At 46.1% G+C, this 21,555-nt stretch overlaps 2 protein-coding genes across 8 annotated transcripts in view; both read left to right on the top strand.

Moving 5' to 3' along the window:
* The window catches only part of slc12a7b (solute carrier family 12 member 7b), a 76,060-nt gene extending 68,878 nt beyond the window's left edge, over window positions 1–7,182 (top strand). For 5 of the 7 annotated variants that reach the window (XM_086191973.1, XM_086191976.1, XM_086191975.1 and 2 more), the window contains 4 exons: window positions 2,588–2,763; window positions 3,459–3,473; window positions 5,156–5,289; window positions 5,400–7,182. In XM_086191973.1, the coding sequence (XP_086048099.1) occupies window positions 2,588–2,763; window positions 3,459–3,473; window positions 5,156–5,289; window positions 5,400–5,491 (417 nt within the window). In that variant the 3' untranslated portion in view covers window positions 5,492–7,182. The remainder of the gene's footprint in view (window positions 1–2,587; window positions 2,764–3,458; window positions 3,474–5,155; window positions 5,290–5,399) is intronic. The other 2 variants (XM_086191977.1, XM_086191974.1) reach the window with 1 other exon arrangement.
* A 3,912-nt stretch (window positions 7,183–11,094) lies between these two features.
* Window positions 11,095–21,555, top strand: part of gfod1 (glucose-fructose oxidoreductase domain containing 1) — a 35,214-nt gene continuing 24,753 nt past the window's right edge. The window contains exon 1 of the mRNA XM_086191836.1: window positions 11,095–11,779. Within this exon, the coding sequence (XP_086047962.1) occupies window positions 11,527–11,779 (253 nt within the window). The 5' untranslated portion in view covers window positions 11,095–11,526. The remainder of the gene's footprint in view (window positions 11,780–21,555) is intronic.

The raw sequence follows: 21,555 nt of genomic DNA, 5'->3' as shown, positions 1-21,555 counted from the left end.
TCAGTGTTGTCGTTGTGCTCGTTAGACAGCTTGTTTGTTTCGCTGCATCGTCGCCCCTCCCTCCTCTGTACCGCCCTCGAAAGGGTTTGATCCTTGCACTTCCCTCCTTTTCTTTCCTTTGACTGTCTTGTTTACTGTCTTCTGTTCTTTTTGAGTCAACCTTTCCTGCTGGACTCTCTCCATACCTCCGCCAACCAGGTTGTGTTTTCAGTTGCATCTCTCCAAACCTGGTGGAGGGGTGCAGAATGAATAAATGAAGAACTCAGTAAATTTAGTCATGACAGGTTTTGGCCATTGACAAGGAAACTGGAGTAACTGCATGTGGCCAGAGCTTTTCCAAACTTCACATGATCCATGAGAGTCTCGGTCTCCAGCTGAGTCTCCAGATCCAGTGTGGGACGTCTCCGGACCCTAGCGGTCTTGTATTTTTGGAGCTGCCCATCACACTCGCTCTGATACCCCTGCAACCTGCAGCACTGCAACTGCTCTCGCTGCAGGATGCGTCACACATTTACATTTGAGAGGTGCAGGCGGCTGCGCTGCTTCCTCTTGAACCCTGGATCGATTGTGACTCTGCAGCACGCTGGCCTCCACTAGCAGGGTTTGGTGCTGCATTCAGGGGCATCTCACAAGCTCAGAACTCTAAATCACCTCCAGTGTTCTTTATAACAACAACATTTGTATTTATTTCTTATTTTCCATAGTTGAAATACATACAACTGCCATTACTTTACCCGTCTTTCATGACAATTTCAATAATCACTGAGCAAAGCTCCCATTACCCTGGAACAGGAAAGGCAGTTGATGATGGATAGATGGATGGATGGATGGATGATAGATGGATGATAGATAGATGGATGATTGATAGATGGATGGATGATAGATAGATAGATAGATAGATAGATAGATAGATAGATGGATGATAGATGGATACATAGATGGATGGATGATAGATGGATACATAGATGGATGGATGATAGATGGATACATAGATGGATGGATGATAGATGGATACATAGATGGATACATAGATGGATGGATGATAGATGGATGGATGGATGATAGATGGATAGATAGATAGATAGATGGATGGGTGATAGATAGATGGATGGGTGATAGATGGATGGAGGGATAGATAGATGGATGGATGGACGGAGGGATGGATAGATAGATGGATGGGTGATAGATGGATGGACGGAGGGAAAGATAGATGGATGGGTGATAGATAGATGGATGGACGGAGGGATAGATAGATGGATGGGTGATAGATGGATGGACGGAGGGATAGATAGATGGATGGGTGATAGATGGATGGACGGAGGGATAGATAGATGGATGGGTGATAGATGGATGGGTGATAGATGGATGGACGGAGGGATAGATAGATGGATGGGTGATAGATGGATGGACGGAGGGATAGATAGATGGATGGGTGATAGATGGATGGACGGAGGGATAGATAGATGGATGGGTGATAGATGATTGGGTGATAGATGGATGGACGGGTGATAGATGATTGGGTGATAGATGGATGGACGGAGGGATAGATAGATGGATGGGTGATAGATAGATGGATGGAGGGATAGATAGATGGATGGACGGAGGGATAGATAGATGGATGGGTGATAGATGGATGGACGGAGGGATAGATAGATGGATGGGTGATAGATGGATGGGTGATAGATGGATGGACGGAGGGATAGATAGATGGATGGGTGATAGATAGATGAACGGAGGGATAGATAGATGGATGGGTGATAGATGGATGGACGGAGGGATAGATAGATGGATGGGTGATAGATGGATGGACGGAGGGATAGATAGATGGATGGGTGATAGATGGATGGATGGAGGGATAGATAGATGGATGGGTGATAGATAGATGGACGGAGGGATAGATAGATGAATGGGTGATAGATGGATGGACGGAGGGATAGATAGATGGATGGGTGATAGATGGATGGGTGATAGATGGATGGATGGAGGGATAGATAGATGGATGGGTGATAGATGGATGGACGGAGGGATAGATAGATGGATGGGTGATAGATGGATGGATGGAGGGATAGATAGATGGATGGGTGATAGATGGATGGTGATAGATGGATGGATGGAGGGATAGATAGATGGATGGGTGATAGATGGATGGACGGAGGGATAGATAGATGAATGGGTGATAGATGGATGGATGGAGGGATAGATAGATGGATGGGTGATAGATGGATGGTGATAGATGGATGGATGGAGGGATAGATAGATGGATGGGTGATAGATGGATTGATGGACTTAACAAAGCAAGAGCATTGATTCCGATCATCCAAATGTGATCACAACAGAGCGCTAGATCCCGATGTGACCAGGTTTGCCCTCCCTCCTGCTCTACGGAGCAGACGCAGTGACGTGCGGGGGCGAGGCTGCACTCATGACTAGTTATGGCTTTGACCAGGAGGTTCACCTTGGCGGAGGTATACGGTTGACTGCTGTCTAGTCTCTAGCTCTTCCTGTTCATCCCCTCAAATGTGTGGTTGGACCCGGGTCCGCCCCCCCTTCATAGACGCCCTCGCTCATCCGTCTCCCTCCTCTGCAGGCCCAGCTCATCCATGACAGGAACACGGCATCTCACGCTGCCATAAACGACAAGACCGAGACGACACCAGAGCGGGTCCACATGACCTGGACCAAGGAGAAACTTTTCACAGAGCGCCATCGCAACCGCGAGTGTAACGACAACGTGGCCGTGCGTGACCTCTTCAACATGAAACCGTGAGTGACCTCGTCTCTGTCGCCCAACAGTTGTAGCTGATGGAGAAGGAGTCCGACGTAGCGAAGTGGAAAAGAGTCAGAATGTCAGTGGTTGTGTTGATGTGAAAACTGCTTCTTGGTCGGTGGCGATGGAACTGTGTGTGTCTTGAGACATTTGCACCATTTTGAATAACGAATCCAAACGGTGAACATGAGAAGAAGAGTTTGTGCTCCAGAATGGTGCCAAAGCCTCGGTGCAGGACAGCGTGTGTAGCGTAGCCGTAGTCTGCAGGGTGAAATGGGACAACAGTCTGCATGGTGTGTGCATTCAGGCTGCGTTTGGTGTGTGTATGCGCATGTGTGTACACTTCCAGCTACTTCAGTCTTAGTGCATGGCCACTCGGACCACATCACACCGGATTTTGCAGGCGACTAACACGGTCTCATCTCATACTGTCCACCTATCGGCATGTCGGCGGAGACACGCTACACTTCTACTGCCATCATTCAATCCAGTTCAAGACTCAACAGGACAAGAGGAAAGAGCAGACCCCTGGTCTGCCAAGCAAAGCCTGACCTTTGACATGGCTGTCACTCTCCGGGGTTCCCTGGAGTGACGGTTGAGACCGTTGGAAGCATGCAGCGAGGTGGCGAGCGCTGGTGTAGACGCGTCTAAGCCTGTTTCTGTTGTTCTGTCCCATTTTTCCTCCTTCTAGAGAGTGGGAGAGTCTGTAAGTTGCATTCTCTTTGCCTTAGGCTGTGTGTGTGTCCTGCTTTGGTGCTGTCCTCCAGGTCATGTGCTCATACATCTGTGTGTGTGTGTGTGTGTGTGTGTGTGTGTCCTTGTTTGCTTGTATTCATGTGCAAGAACTACCAGTTCCAGCAACACGCAGCATGTTAGTGGAAAAGCCTCAATTGATTTAACTTGCATGCAGTATGACACTGTTTCTGCAGCTCAGCAAATTAATACTGTCCATCCTTTCTTTATCAAAATGACTTTTGAAATAGAAATGATGCATTATTGCTGACATGCAATAATTGAATTTTTAATTTCAAAGAAAGGAAAACGGAATTTTGTGCGATTGGCTTGTTTGAAACTCGTAATTCGGCTTGTGGCAGTTGACACACGTGCCGCTTCATTGTCTCGTCATTCAGCATCAAATGAGGCATAAAAGGCAGCATTTTTAAGACACAATAAGGAACATTCATAAAGAAGGTAGAATCTGCTTCAAAGACTGCAGAATGATACTTAATTGGACCCAATAAACAGCGCTAAGATGTGTGAGGTGTGACACCAAGGCCTCCGCGAGTCATGAAATGCTGCCAGGACGCTGCATGCATTAATTTGCTGTTTGAGTCAAACATCTGGAGGCCTTGTTCAGACAGCCGCTGCAAATCAGATTGTGCTGAATCCAGATTCCTTTTCAGTCTGAACAGCCAGAAAACCACAGGAAATCTGGTGTTGTCCAGATGCACCCCAGTCTGCTATTCATCACGCACCTGCTTCTCCGTGAACATGTGCTGCCTCACAAGAGTGCTGAGGGACAAGGATCCCATCAGAGAAACGATCTGGTTTTCCTGCCGTCTGAACGAGGCCTGACCAAAGACACTTGTCAGAGATGACGAGTCGTTCTGTGCACTGGGGAAGATGTTTTCTCTGAGTCCTGCTGCTTGTCGTTTTATCATTTCTGAGAGGCCTTCATCATCACGTGTGTGTCAGGCGTCACAGGTGTACTAAACCAGGCTGGAGAGGCGTGGCCTGGGCAGGTGTGTGCTGGGATGGCGGCAGAGCCCAGTGGAGCCTCCAGTCAGCAACTACAGCTGAAAGAACATGAATTGCCGACCATTTTCATCAGCAGTTAATCTTTCCTGTCTTTTGTAGCATAAATATCAAACATTTGCACATTGTTTGTCATTTTTGGCTCTGGGAGGTTGTGATGAGGATTTTTTTTCAAATTTTCTTTACTTTGATTGATGAGATTTAAGCAATTAATTGCAAAAATGATCAAAAGATGAATTGATGATAAAAATACTGATTAGTGACAGCTAAACAGCTCCAAATATCTTGAGAGCGTTTATGTTTTTACCATAGAATGTCTTCATTTAGAGCAGCAGGAAGTGTTCTAGTTCCACCAGCAGCGACTCAGCCTGAGAGTGAAGGAAGTGGTGGAAGGGAGGAAAATTCTCTTTGTGTTTAAAAACCAACCTGAGGCTCGACAGGTCAGAGGCGGAGCTTCCTGGCCTCAGTACACGAGGAGACAACATCTCTGCTCAGTGCACGTCTGGTTGGACTCTGAAGGTTCCATCACGGTTCCTTCACGGGTTCCATCTGTGGTTCTGCTTCTGCTCACTGGTGACCCCAAGCCTGTCGTCACCCCCCCCCCCGCTCACTGCGAGCCTCTCGCCCACCCAGGAACCAGCTGAACGTGCGTCGGATGCACACGGCTATCAAGCTGAACGAGGTGGTGGTCAACAGGTCACAGGGAGCCCACCTGGTTCTGCTCAACATGCCTGGACCCCCTAAAAACCGCGGAGGAGATGAAAACTGTATCCTTCCTCTGTGCCGTGTTCTGAGGCGTGGCTGTGATTGGTGGGAAGGGGTCATGTGGTACCTTCATCTTTGTCTTTGTTCTACGTCTTAACTCCCTTCCTCTCAGACATGGAGTTCCTGGAGGTTCTCCTCGAGGGTCTGAACCGGGTCCTGCTGGTCCGAGGCGGCGGCCGTGAAGTCATCACCATCTACTCTTAAGCAACTCTTATGCCCCACCCTGCACTCATGGGCTGTTACCATGGATACCAGCCAGAAGGCATTTTCACGGAAAGAAGCCTAGTTGGGGTTTTTTGTTTTTGTTTTTTTTGTTGTTGTTGTTTTTGTTTTTTTAAATGAAGGGCAGGGGTTGTTGGAAGGCGGGACCACTTGTGACTGACAGATGGTCTGAGGGACCTCAGGAAGAAGTTGGCGATGAGTCAGACTCAGTGGGCGAGAGCGCCGAGTGTGTCCACGCCAGGCCGCAGTACCTCTGCACGTGGCAGATAGAGCATAGAGACACTTTATATTTCTCATTTAACTCTGAAACGTTGTTCTGTTATATTTTCACATTCTTTCCCTCTTGTGTTGATGTTGTCCCGTTGTTGGCGCTCATGTTTAACACGAAGACGTGAACGTGTGCTGTTGATGTGAAGCTCGTAGTCCATCTGGTGTTTACTCTGGGAGGCACAAAGACGTCCGCTGGACCTGACAGCAGCACACAGACCTCCACAACCAAGTTCAAGCATTTAAAAATCGCAGAATTCTGTTGCAGAAGTGTCACTTTAAGAGCAAAGCCAGAATCCTTGCAGCCTCCTTCAGAACATCCTGGAGAGGTTGTGAGGAGAAGAACTGGCTGTCAAGGCACGTCCTCCCACGGGGCGAGGCAAGAGAGCTGCCGTAGGGAGGCGCTGACGCCGGAGGAGCTTTGTATGCAGCGCACATGTGAAGACGCTGATGTCAGGAGTTCAGCTCCTTGGTGGCATCAGACGTTGGTAGATTAGTTCGCATGTTCCAGCTTCTCAGAGTTGGTGGCATTTGAGAAGTAATATTTTTAAAAACAGAAGCACAAATGTATTAGTGAATCAGCCATGTCCTCCATGTGGTTGCATCCTCCATCTTTGCACTACCGACATCCAGCACTTGGCTCAGCGTGCAGTCATGCTGGGCTCTGCCGCGGCGCCGTGACACGTCCTACGAGTGGAGGGAGATTTTGACGTATCGGTGCGCTCAGCTAGTAGCAGAGTCAGTCCCACATTCTCCTCCCGCTAGTTTTAGGATGTTTTAATGCTTTAGGCTGAGACTCCCAGACTGAGTGGATGGATAGTTCAGATTCTGTGTAGGAGAAAGTGCCAAAATGACTATAAAAGAAACTGTGGAGGAATTATTACGACATCTTGTAGCGTGGCAACATGGGAACCACTCAAAAGACTCAGTTTTAAATTGAAATTCCTGTAAATTCAGAGATTGATGCAGGAAGGCAGCAGGTGGCGCCGTTTCCAGCTGAAGTCCCCCGTCGCCTCCTCTCATGTCAACCTCCACAGTTTCTTTTTATTTTAGTTGTGCAGTATTTTGTAAAGCAGTAAGTTGTGTTTCCTGCAGCGTCATTGTGGGGAAATGTGAGTCCGTTATGCAACATGTGTTTTCTTGTGCGTTGTCAGTTGTCGATGTATGCCTGTGTACTTCTCTAGTTTCTCTAGTGGTTGTCACATTTTACCTGAACTTCTGGTACTTTAAGTGTTCATTTGATTTTTATTGACGAAGGCAGAGAGAGGCAGTATGTGTGTGTGTGTGTGTGTGTGTGTGTGTGTGTGTGTGTGTCTGCGCGTGTGTGTCTGCGTGCGTGTGTGTGTGTGTGTGTGTGTGTGTGTGTGTGTGTGTGTGTGTGAAGTCAGAGTTTTGTTTGTCTTCACTCATAACACAGTGACCCGGGACTGAAAGCGTTAAAGCAGTGCAGGCAGAGCTGACAGGTGTGTATTTCTCTCACTCACCGCAGGAAGTTTTCTTTGTCACTCTTCATATTTTAGCCACTAAACACGAGTCAGAACTGAATAAATAAAACTGAAATAGTTTTGGAGAATAATCCAAGGTTATAAGCTGTAAACAAAGTTAGTTTTGTTGTTTTTAATCTGATGACTGAGCTGAATAGCAACTAGCTGTGCATGTGAAATAAGTCCATGAAACCTCGAAGAAAAGATGCTGAGTGAGTGGAGGTAAGTGGGACGGTGGGTGTGTTGACAGCTGTGAGGCGACAGGAGAAAGTTATCTACCTCAAGGTGTCACTGAGGCTCGGCTGGACAAGTCAAGCACATCTCGCTGTGTCCACAACGCATCCATGGAAGGAACCAGCCCCTGCTGCGAGAGTGCCGGCAGAATTACGTGTGTGTAGATGGTTTGTCGTGGGGCTCGCCATTGATGAGGCTGTTGGTGGTTCTGCAGGTGTCCTGCTCTGCTGCAGGCTGTCGCAGGATGTGGTGCCGGCGGGTGCACGTGTAGAGACAGTAGCCCTGTAAATGATATTTGTGCCTCTCTGAGTAATAAATAAAAGTGCTGACCTAAACCTGCAGATGCCTGCGTCTGATTCTGCTCATACCGACGAAGCCAAAGTAGCAAGGGTGAAAGAAAATACTTCGTTTCAGCGACAAGGGAAACCACAAGTACAGCATTGAGGGCACAGTGACCTTTGACCTTTTATCGCCAGGTTCGTTTCAGTGGAGATTTTCTCTGAATCTCTCCAGATGATCCAGGAATATAAATGAGTGATTTGACCTCTGACCTTTGATCACCAAAATCTTTGAATTCATCCTCGAGTCCCAGTGGACGTGTGAGCTGAATTTGAAGCAACTCACTGACGGCGTTTCGAGATATCGGGTTCACCCGAGTGACCCAGTTGATGACATCATTCCTGCTTCTCTGACAGTCGCCTGAAAATCACTGACAAGCGTGAAAGAGCAGATGAGATATGACCACAAAATCCTACGAGTGCTCAAGTTAACAGGTAAAACAGGTCCTCACGTGAGAGCCATACAGGAGGCCAACCAAGCAACAATGAGCGAGCAAGAAGACATTCAGAACACACATTCATGCCTACAGACTGGCACAGGGAAGAACATGCACAAAAAATCAGTCAGAAGTACAGGAAGTGTGATTGAGCTCAGAAGCTCCAGACTGTTAATGACAACGCCACAAAATAGTCCAGCACACAGACACACAATAAATGAACAAGTCAACTGTGCTGTTGGAGAGAACAGAAGATGAATCCTGCGGGAACACAGAACAAGTGCCGTTCCTCCTCCTCCACTAGAGGGCAGCCTGGTGCTGACAGAGGATGGCGATGGTGATTCCTGGTAGCAGAGACGTGTGTCCAGCTTTGATGAGGCGAGCCAGGTGCTTAGGTGAGACCGTGCCAGAGGGGGGCAGGTGAGAGCCCGCGACTACCATTCACCTCGAGTTACAAACTCTGTTTCATGTTTGTAGAAGTGCTGATCCTCGGCGGGTCGTTGCTGTGACATCAGAGGAAGTGCTTGCACCAGCAGCCTGAACCTGAGTCCAGTTACTAAACCATCCAGAGCTGCTCTGCTCCCACAGCCTGAACCCTCTCAGTCTGAGGCCCTCTGGGCCTGCTGACACCGCTGCTGCTGTGCCGCAGGTACCGCGGCAGCGGTGGTCGGTCAGAATTGGGACGTGACCCGAACACTTGAGTCAACCAGTGCTTCAGACTCTGCGGCACTTTGTTGGTGCACGGGCACGTTTACGCCAGGTTGGACATCGATGGGATGGAGGGTTGACGAGATCAACGGTGCTCAAGGCCATCACGCCCATCCTGTACCCGAGCCTGCTGGCGTTGGGCTGTCATCAATAATTACCATGGGTTTAACTGATGCTTTCCCATCTCCACGGGGCAGCAGACTGATACTTAGCTGCTGGGGTACTGGACGGGCTCCTGGTTCTGACCCGTAATGGAAGCGCCTTTCAAAGACACACCTATGATAATGAATGAATCTGTGTTTCCTATCTTCTCCATGGCAACGGTAACGTAGCAGCATCAAGCTCAAGTCCTCAGACCTTCAACAGGAAGTAAAAGACAGAAACACATTAACCTCATTATCACAGAGGTTGCAGGGTAACAGCAGCTAAATCAAACACCCTGGGGAGCAGCGTGGGGGGGCAGCGCCGCAGTGATGTCACATTCAAATCCTCTCTGCTTCAAAGACTCCTGATCCGTCCAGCAGCTGAGCTCTGCTGCTGCCTCTTAACTCTGACTCATGATGAGCTTCCTGTCTGCCTCCGTTACAGGAAGCAGGAAGCGTTCAGTAGGAGGTCAGAGGTCAAGACAAGATGGACCTTTGACCTCTGAGTAGGCTGATACAAGCTTGTAGAGGGAATGTTATAGCTGGTGGAACTGTCAGTTCCAGGATGGACCTGTAACTATTGGAAGGTTAAAACACACATACACACACACACACACACACACACACACTGAAACGTTTTGATTTGTGCTTTGATTTTGGTTAATGCATCATCACCTCACTGATTCAGCCTGGGAAGTGAGGGGTTAAACTGGGCAGGAGGGCCGGAAATGGAACTAAATACAAAATAAAAGTGAATCCTTGGTCTACTACTATTACTACAACTACTACTACTGGTTGTCAAATGTACATATTTCTACATACTTTGTTTTATTTGCATGTCTTTAATGTCTTTATTCTCTTCATTTCCTGTAGTTGAACAAACACTTTCTCCCTCAAGATCAGTAAAATATGAAGAAACAGAAGAGAAGCAGGAAGCTCAGCGTAGTTAGTAATTATACATGAAAACAAACGAAATAAATGAATGAATAAATAAAGAGAGAAATAAGCAGGAAGAGTTCACAATGTGTCAGATATACTGCACCCTGTGTGTGTGTGTGTGTGTGTGTGTGTGTGTGTGCGCGCGCGCGTGCGCGCGCGTGTTCTTGTATTTGCTACATATTGAGGACTAGAATACGTATTTAGGGCATTTTAGCCTGTCCGCACTTCTTCAAAGGGCCGTGTGAATGTCAAGACTTGGTTTTAGGGTCGAGGTTAGAATCAGGTTCAGATTAGGTTTAGGGTCAAGTAGTCAGTTGAGATGGTTAGGTTTAGGGGGAGGGGCTAGGGAATGTTTTACATCAATGAAAGTCCTCACAAAGATATAAGTACAAGGATGTGTGTGTGGGGGGGGCATTACAGTATGAAATTAATCCATCCATCCATCGTCATCTTCCGCTTATTCCTACACATTAAGGGTCGGGGGGGGCTGGAGCCTATCCCAGCGTCTACGGGCGAGAGGCGGGGTTCACCCTGGACAGGTTGCCAGTCCATCGCAGGGCCAACATAGAGAGACAAACAACCATTCACACTCACATTCATACCTACGGTCAATTTAGAGTATCAATCAGCCTAGTCCCCAATTGCATGTCTTTGGACGGTGGAGGAAGCTGGAGTACCAGAGAGAACCCACACAGACACGGGGAGAACATGGTGACTCCACACAGAAAGATCCTGTGCTCCAGCTGGGACTCAAACCTGGAACCTTCTTGCTGTGAGGAGACAGTGCTGACCACTACACCACCGTGCAGCCATGAAATTAATCTACATGTTTAATTCATGTCAATGACTTTTTTAAAGTATTTTAAAGTTGCTCTGTGTTTTGAGCGTTTTTGTGTGATGCGTCATTACGTCATGCTGAAAGTTGTTAACATCTTTTCATTTGCAGAGCCGAAAATTTAGTTTATTGTGAAAGGACGGTAAGTGCAGCTTCCGGTCCACGCGTGTGTGCGGCTTGACACGTGAGCTCGAGGCTGCGGCGGCTGCAAGCGATAGGGGACGTCCGCGTTTTTCTCTCCTCCACCACATTTCTCTTCTCTTCCGTTCCGCCTCCGTTGATGAGAGAAGGCGCTCGCGCGTTACCGGGACCGAGGAGCAGCGGGGAGGCGGGGACATGTCCTCCTGTGCTCGGCGCAGACAGACGCGGCAGAGCTGAGGAGCGGAATGGTGCATTCACGCGTCTCTCGGATGATTCTCCGCGGATATTAGCAGCTGTTCCTGCTCGACCGCGGCTCCGGGGCGACGGCGAGATGCAGCACGGCGGGTGTTGGGCTGCAGGTGGATGGCCAACCTGACGGTGGCAGCCGCTGCTTCCCTCTCGACCAGCCGCAGCTGCGCCTGGAGCACTGAACTCAAGCCAGCCGACGGACGCGACTAGAGACAGACCGCCGAGCCCTGCCGAGCCGAGCCATGCTGCCCGGGGTCGGCGTGTTCGGCACCAGCCTGACCGCCAGGGTCATCATCCCGCTGCTGAAGAACGAGGGCTTCGCCGTCAAGGCGCTGTGGGGCCGCACGCAGGAGGAGGCGGAGGAGCTCGCCAAGGAGATGAACGTGCCGTTCTACACGAACCGGATAGACGACGTGCTGCTGCACCAAGACGTGGATCTGGTCTGCATCAACCTGCCCCCCCCGCTAACCAGGCAGATCGCCGTCAAAACTCTGGGTGAGTCCCGCTGCTGCTGCTGCTGCTGCTGCTGCAGGGATGGAGGGAGGGGGAGGGGGGATGCTGCGGCCCGGGGAGGGGGCTGCTGCCGGGAGGGGGCTGCCGGGGAGGCGGACTCTTGCCTCCGTGGGTTCACTGATGGAGGTGAAGCTGATTCCTCTCCTGCATCAGTAGCTGCTTTCATTCTGTTGACTTGCTGTCATCCCTCATGTGTTGCTGAGTAGAACCGTGACACACACACACTCACGCACACACACTCACACACACACACACTCACACTCACACACACACGACCTGCAGGCCTCCAGAGGAAGCAGGAGCAGACACCCAGGGAGCTCGTTCTAGTTTGAATGTGGAGCAGTGAAGGTTATTTCGGTGATGATGTGGGCTCCAGTGGGTTCGGGTCAGAGCTACAGAACCAGAACCATCTTCAGTCTGAGCTTCAGCACAGGTGAGGCCGCAGGTCCTGTGGTTGTCGTCAGCCTACCAACATGGACATGATCAGGTCCTGAGAGCCTGAGGGGGATGTAGCGTGGCAGCGATCATGTGATAGAACACACACGTGCAAGCGTCAGTGGCGGAACCGGTACAGTTGAGCATGAACGGACCTGGTGACGGTCACGTGCAGGTGGAGGAGCAACATCTGATGTTTGGTCCCTCAGCTGGTTCTGGACCAGTGGCAGGGGGATGCAGGGACACGTGTGGGGACCGGGTCTGCTGACCGGACCTCCAGCAGGAGTAGAGGATGAAGCCCAGTCACATACAGGGGCCCAGCAGACCAGGTAGGCTGGGCTGCCCCTTGTACCTGTGACCTCGCAATCGGTTGTTCAGCTGCCAACGGTGACATCACTGCAGCACCTGTACAGCTTCCTGCACCAAAGACTTTTAGGTGCAGAGGTCAGGAGGCAGGTCCTGACTGGGCTACTGTACGTACACAAATCCACAACGAGACCAACACCAGCACGTGCAGACACACAAGTCTCGCTCCGGTTGCTTGAGCTGATGATGCTGCTACGATGATGGGGTCCCGGCGCTCCGCCGCCATCGCAGGTCGCTGGCCGTTCTCCTCAGCTGGTTTCCTCGAAGCCTCCTTGTTGCCCCCAGTCAGCCAAGTCTCAGTCCTGTTTGCATTTACCTGACTAACAAACACAAACTGTTTTCCTATTGCTGCTGACCCCTGAACTTTGACCTCTGACCCCTGGGTCTGTCAACAGGGTGAATGATGTCATAGAATCAACAACCAACCGTGCAGCAGCGCGGGACACTCAGGTCTGGTCGCTGGGCCTCCACTCAGAGGCGTCTGGGGCCACGCTCAGATACTGTTGTGTGTCCTCGGTCACTTTGACCCTGATAGAAAAACATGAACTTCGACGTGGTAACACGCGATCACGTGTTTCCCTCGTATTCTCCTGCGGTTATTAGCACGCGCATGTGACAAGGAAGTGGAACCCTGAGGGGCGGAGAACGTGCTCCGCAGGTTGCTCTGGTTTGACGTGGCCACGTTTGTCTCCTCCGTCCAGTCGGCTTCACCTCAGTGAAACAAACCAGTCCGTCTCGTCCAGCAGCGTCTCTCCTCGCAGGGTTTCTGCAACATTTTTTCTCCTCTCTCTGCTGCGGCATTGCTGCGGCGTCTGATGTCATTCAGGCTTTCTCAGTGTGTTGGGAGGCACACACACACACGCACACCCACACACACACACACACACACACACACACACACACACTAAACTTTTCTTGCCCTCCAGCTTAAGAACGTGTGATTTCCTCAGCCCGAGGAGACAGAGTCCTCTCTGGTCCTCAGAGCAGCTCATTAGCGTTTCCGTGACCTGCAGCCTGATTGAAGCGACCGCTGCTGTGACGGGGAGACGTGGAGACGTTGGTTTGGTGTCCGCGAGACGTCTGACTGACAACATTGGAAGTCTATTTTTATGCTGCAGCTCAAAGCAGCATCGCTAATGTTAGCAGAGCTGTAGGCTCTTCTTAGCTCGAGGAGGCGAAAATATACAGAGTCATATAGTACACAGAGTAGTACACAGAGTCATATAGTACACAGAGTAGTACACAGAGTCACATAGTACACAGAGTAGTACACAGAGTCATATAGTACACAGAGTAGTACACAGAGTCACATAGTACACAGAGTAGTACACAGAGTAGTACACAGAGTCATATAGTACACAGAGCAGTACACAGAGTCACATAGTACACAGAGTAGTACACAGAGTAGTACACAGAGTCATATAGTACACAGAGTAGTACACAGAGTCACATAGTACACAGAGTAGTACACAGAGTAGTACACAGAGTCATATAGTACACAGAGTAGTACACAGAGTCACATAGTACACAGAGTAGTACACAGAGTAGTACACAGAGTCATATAGTACACAGAGTAGTACACAGAGTCACATAGTACACAGAGTAGTACACAGAGTAGTACACAGAGTCATATAGTACACAGAGTAGTACACAGAGTCACATAGTACACAGAGTAGTACACAGAGTAGTACACAGAGTCATATAGTACACAGAGTAGTACACAGAGTCACATAGTACACAGAGTAGTACACAGAGTAGTACACAGAGTCATATAGTACACAGAGTAGTACACAGAGTCACATAGTACACAGAGTAGTACACAGAGTAGTACACAGAGTCATATAGTACACAGAGTAGTACACAGAGTCACATAGTACACAGAGTAGTACACAGAGTAGTACACAGAGTCATATAGTACACAGAGCAGTACACAGAGTAGTACACAGAGTCATATAGTACACAGAGTAGTACACAGAGTCATATAGTACACAGAGTAGTACACAGTAGTACACAGAGTAGTACACAGTAGTACACAGAGTCATATAGTACACAGAGTAGTACACAGAGTCACATAGTACACAGAGTAGTACACAGAGTAGTACACAGAGTAGTACACAGAGTCATATAGTACACAGAGTAGTACACAGAGTCATATAGTACACAGAGTAGTACACAGTAGTACACAGAGTAGTACACAGTAGTACACAGAGTCATATAGTACACAGAGTAGTACACAGAGTCATATAGTACACAGAGTAGTACACAGAGTCACATAGTACACAGAGTAGTACACAGAGTAGTACACAGAGTCATATAGTACACAGAGTAGTACACAGAGTCATATAGTACACAGAGTAGTACACAGTAGTACACAGAGTAGTACACAGTAGTACACAGAGTCATATAGTACACAGAGTAGTACACAGAGTCATATAGTACACAGAGTAGTACACAGAGTCACATAGTACACAGAGTAGTACACAGAGTAGTACACAGAGTCATATAGTACACAGAGTAGTACACAGAGTCATATAGTACACAGAGTAGTACACAGTAGTACACAGAGTCATATAGTACACAGAGTAGTACACAGAGTCATATAGTACACAGAGTAGTACACAGTAGTACACAGAGTCATATAGTACACAGAGTAGTACACAGAGTCATATAGTACACAGAGTAGTACACAGTAGTACACAGAGTCATATAGTACACAGAGTAGTACACAGAGTCATATAGTACACAGAGTAGTACACAGTAGTACACAGAGTCATATAGTACACAGAGTAGTACACAGAGTCATATAGTACACAGAGTAGTACACAGAGTCATATAGCACACAGAGTAGTACACAGTAGTACACAGAGTCATATAGTACACAGCGTAGTACACAGAGTCATATAGTACACAGAGTAGTACACAGTAGTACACAGAGTCATATAGTACACAGAGTAGTACACAGAGTCATATAGTACACAGAGTAGTACACAGTAGTACACAGAGTCATATAGTACACAGAGTAGTACACAGAGTCATATAGTACACAGAGTAGTACACAGTAGTACACAGAGTCATATAGTACACAGAGTAGTACACAGAGTCATATAGTACACAGAGTAGTACACAGAGTAGTACACAGAGTCATATAGTGCACAGAGTAGTACACAGAGTCATATAGTACACAGAGTAGTACACAGAGTAGTACACAGAGTCATATAGTACACAGAGTAGTACACAGAGTCATATAGTACACAGAGTAGTACACAGAGGAGTATACAGAGTCATATAGTACACAGAGTAGTACACAGAGTCATATAGTACACAGAGTAGTACACAGAGTAGTACACAGAGTCATATAGTACACAGAGTAGTACACAGAGTCATATAGTACACAGAGTAGTACACAGAGTAGTACACAGAGTCATATAGTACACAGAGTAGTACACAGAGTCATAGTACACAGAGTAGTACACAGAGTCAGATAGTACACAGAGTAGTACACAGAGTCATATAGTACACAGAATAGTACACAGTCATATAGTACACAGTCATATAGTACACAGAGTCATATAGTACACAGGGTCATATAGTACACAGAGTCATATAGTACACAGAGTCATACAGTACACAGAGTCTTATAGTACACAGAGTCATATAGTACACAGAGTCTTATAGTACACAGTGTCATATAGTACACAGAGTCATATAGTACACAGTCTTATAGTACACAGAGTCATATAGTACACAGTCTTATAGTACACAGAGTCATATAGTACACAGTCTTATAGTACATAGAGTCATATAGTACACAGAGTCATATAGTACACAGAGTCATATAGTACACAGAGTCTTATAGTACACAGAGTCATATAGTACACAGAGTCATATAGTACATAGAGTCATATAGTACATAGAGTCATATAGTACACAGAGTCATATAGTACACAGAGTAGTACACAGAGTCATATAGTACACAGAATAGTACACAGTCATATAGTACACAGTCATATAGTACACAGAGTAGTACACAGAGTAGTACACAGTGTCATATAGTACACAGAGTCATATAGTACACAGGGTCATATAGTACACAGAGTCATATAGTACACAGAGTCATAGTACACAGAGTCATACAGTACACAGAGTCATATAGTACACAGTCTTATAGTACACAGAGTCATATAGTACACAGTCTTATAGTACATAGAGTCATATAGTACAGAGTCATATAGTACACAGAGTCATACAGTACACGTAGTCATATAGTATACGTAGTCATATAGTACACAGAGTCATATAGTACACAGAGTCCTATAGTACACAGAGTCATATAGTACACAGAGTCTTATAGTACACAGTCTTATAGTACACAGAGTCTTATAGTACACAGTCTTATAGTACACAGAGTCATATAGTACACAGAGTAGTACACAGAGTCATATAGTACACAGAATAGTACACAGTCATATAGTACACAGTCATATAGTACACAGAGTAGTACACAGAGTCATATAGTACACAGAGTCATATAGTACACAGGGTCATATAGTACACAGAGTCATATAGTACACAGAGTCATATAGTACACAGAGTCATACAGTACACAGAGTCTTATAGTACACAGAGTCATATAGTACACAGTCTTATAGTACACAGAGTCATATAGTACACAGTCTTATAGTACACAGAGTCATATAGTACACAGTCTTATAGTACATAGAGTCATATAGTACACAGAGTCATATAGTACACAGAGTCTTATAGTACACAGAGTCTTATAGTACACAGAGTCATATAGTACACAGAGTCATATAGTACACAGAGTCATATAGTACATAGTCATATAGTACACAGAGTCATATAGTACACAGAGTCATATAGTACACAGAGTAGTACACAGAGTCATATAGTACACAGAATAGTACACAGTCATATAGTACACAGTCATATAGTACACAGAGTAGTACACAGAGTCATATAGTACACAGAGTCATATCGTACACAGGGTCATATAGTACACAGAGTCATAGTACACAGAGTCATACAGTACACAGGGTCATATAGTACACAGTCTTATAGTACACAGAGTCATATAGTACACTGTCTTATAGTACATAGAGTCATATAGTACAGAGTCATATAGTACACAGAGTCATACAGTACACGTAGTCATATAGCATACGTAGTCATATAGTACACAGAGTCATATAGTACACAGTCTTATAGTACATAGAGTCATATAATACAGAGTCATATAGTACACAGAGTCATACAGTACACGTAGTCATATAGTATACGTAGTCATATAGTACACAGAGTCATATAGTACACAGAGTCTTATAGTACACAGAGTCATATAGTACACAGAGTCTTATAGTACACAGTCTTATAGTACACAGAGTCATATAGTACACAGTCTTACAGTACATAGAGTCATATAGTACAGAGTCATATAGTACACAGAGTCATACAGTACACGTAGTCATATAGTATACGTAGTCATATAGTACACAGAGTCATATAGTACACAGAGTCTTATAGTACACTGAGTCATATAGTACACAGTCTAATAGTACACAGTCTTATAGTACACAGAGTCTTATAGTACACAGTCTTATAGTACACAGAGTCATATAGTACACAGTCATATAGTACATCGAGTCATATAGTACAGAGTCATATAGTACACAGAGTCATATAGTACACAGAGTCATATAGTACACAGAGTCTTATAGTACACAGAGTCATATAGTACACAGTCTTATAGTACACAGAGTCATATATTACACAGAAACATATAGTACACAGTCATATAGTACACAGAGTCATATAGTACACAGAGTCATATAGTACACAGAGTAGTACACAGAGTCATATAGTACACAGAATCGTACACAGTCATATAGTACACAGTCATATAGTACACAGAGTAGTACACAGAGTCATATAGTACACAGAGTCATATCGTACACAGGGTCATATAGTACACAGAGTCATAGTACACAGAGTCATACAGTACACAGAGTCATATAGTACACAGTCTTATAGTACACAGGGTCATATAGTACACAGAGTCATAGTACACAGAGTCATACAGTACACAGAGTCATATAGTACACAGTCTTATAGTACACAGAGTCATATAGTACACTGTCTTATAGTACATAGAGTCATATAGTACAGAGTCATATAGTACACAGAGTCATACAGTACACGTAGTCATATAGTATACGTAGTCATATAGTACACAGAGTCATATAGTACACAGTCTTATAGTACATAGAGTCATATAATACAGAGTCATATAGTACACAGAGTCATACAGTACACGTAGTCATATAGTATACGTAGTCATATAGTACACAGAGTCATACAGTACACGTAGTCATATAGTATACGTAGTCATATAGTACACAGAGTCATATAGTACACAGAGTCTTATAGTACACAGAGTCATATAGTACACAGAGTTATAGTACACAGTCTTATAGTACACAGAGTCTTATAGTACACAGTCTTATAGTACACAGAGTCATATAGTACACAGTCTTATAGTACATAGAGTCATATAGTACAGAGTCATATAGTACAGAGTCATATAGTACACAGAGTCATACAGTACACATAGTCATATAGTATACGTAGTCATATAGTACACAGAGTCTTATAGTACACAGAGTCATATAGTACACAGAGTCTTATAGTACACAGTCTTATAGTACACAGAGTCTTATAGTACACAGAGTCATATAGTACATAGAGTCATATAGTACACAGAGTCTTATAGTACACAGAGTCATATAGTACACAGAGTCTTGTAGTACACAGAGTCATATAGTACACAGAGTCTTATAGTACACAGTCTTATAGTACACAGAGTCATATAGTACACAGAGTCTTATAGTACACAGTCTTATAGTACACAGAGTCTTATAGTACACGTAGCAGGCAGGAAGCCGAGCCCTGCAGCCACGCCAGTTAGCTGAGCACAGTGAAGGGTACTGGTGGGGAAGTGTTAGCATCCAGTCATTGAATATGTCAGGAGGAGGGCGCTGGTGAGTCCTGAGACTGTCTGCTCCTACAGAGACGATGTCTCCTTCTTCTAATGATCCATAACCAAAGTTATGAAAAAACTGATCCCATGTCTCACCAGATGGTGTTTGTGCACGTGATGACACTGCACCCGAGCATGCTCTATCGGCAGAGCTAGCTACTTCCTGTTAGCCCTCTGCTAACGTTATTGACTGGAGGACTTCCATAGATTCGTTATAGAACAAAGATGGCGAGAAACCTGATTGTGACACGAGATCTGGGTCGTTTTGCGGGGTGCAAATCTGCTCCACGTGGTTAATCCACTGTTGTTGTAGCCGGAATGCCAACGATGACATCATCATAGAGCAGAGGCTGTGATGTCATGTTTGCTCTATCACTTAATAACAATCTAATCAATATTTTCATCTTAACAATGGAGGAATTCACAAAAAAATGAAGTGAAAGAACCGCCGATGATGGAGTCATAATTTTCCCCTGAGTGGAAGAATTGAATCAGCAGTAACACACACACATACACACACATACACACACAGTCACACACACACACACATACACACAGACATGCAGACACACACACAGACAGACACACACACATAGACACAGACACACACACACAGAGACACACACACACAGACACAGATACACACACACATAGACACACACACAGACACAGATACACACACAGACACAGACACGCATAGACACACAGACACACATAGACACACACACATAGACACAGACACACACATAGACAGACACACACATAGACACAGACACACATAGACACACAGACACACACACATAGACACACACACACATACACACACATAGACACACACACACAGACACACACACATACACGCACATAGACACACATACATACACACACACATAGACACACACACACTAGCACATGAACACATGGAGATCCGGTCCTTCAATGATAATTAAAGAGAAACCAGTTTCTTTAGTTGGTGCACTCTGCTACTAAGTCATGTGACTGAGAAACTCGTCATGGTCGTAACTCCGTCACGCCGGTGACCAACATCCACAGAGAGCAGCCAGCCACATATTTGGGGCAAAACTCACTTCCTGCTGTGTTCTGTATTAATTCCTCGCACACACCAGCAGCCTGACACTCAGGGTTTAGTTTCTGTTCTGCTGACAAATGCTGCTCTCACGCTCGTCTCCCCACAACACCTGAGCACATCAACAGCATCGTGTGCCAACCTGTGTGTGTGTCTGTGTGTGTGTGTGTCTGTGTGTGTGTGTCTGTGTGTGTGTATATTTGTTTCTATGTGTGTGTGTGTTCTTGTACTTGCTACATAGTGAGGACTAGAATACGTATTTAACCAACAGAGTGAGGACATTTTTGGAAAGGGAGGACATTTTAGCCAGTCCTCACATCTTCAGAGGGTCGTTTGAAGGCCAAGACTTGGTTTTAGGATCAGGTTCTGGTTAGGGTCAGATTCTGGTTAGGTTTAGGGTCAGGTTCTGGGTTTAGGGTCAGGTTCTGGTTAGGTTTAGGGTCAGGTTCTGGTTAGGGTCAGATTCTGGTTAGGGTCAGGTTCTGGTTAGGTTTAGGGTCTAGGTTAGGGTCAGGCAGTCAGTTGAGATGGTTAGGTTTAGGGGGAGGGGCTAGGGAATGTATTACATCAATGAAAGTCCTCACAAAGATATAAGTCCAAGGATGTGTGTGTGTGTGTGTGTATGTGTGTGTGTGTGTGTGTGTGTGTGTGTATGTGTGTGTGTGTGTGTGTGTGCGTGTGTGTGTGTGTGTGTGTGTGTGTGTGTGTGTGTGTCAGGGGCCCAGATGCTAAGAAGGAATCTGAGCACTGAACTGAAAAGTAACACCAGCAAGAGTTTCAGGTGTACTTTCTGTCCCTTTGTATAGTTCAGTAGAG

The sequence above is a fragment of the Aulostomus chinensis genome, chromosome 21, assembly GCF_037954235.1.
Source record: "Aulostomus chinensis isolate RoL2024-O1b breed Wild chromosome 21, RoL_Achi_v1.0, whole genome shotgun sequence".
NCBI lineage: Eukaryota > Metazoa > Chordata > Actinopteri > Syngnathiformes > Aulostomidae > Aulostomus > Aulostomus chinensis.
This window is presented reverse-complemented; position numbering and strand designations above follow the sequence as displayed.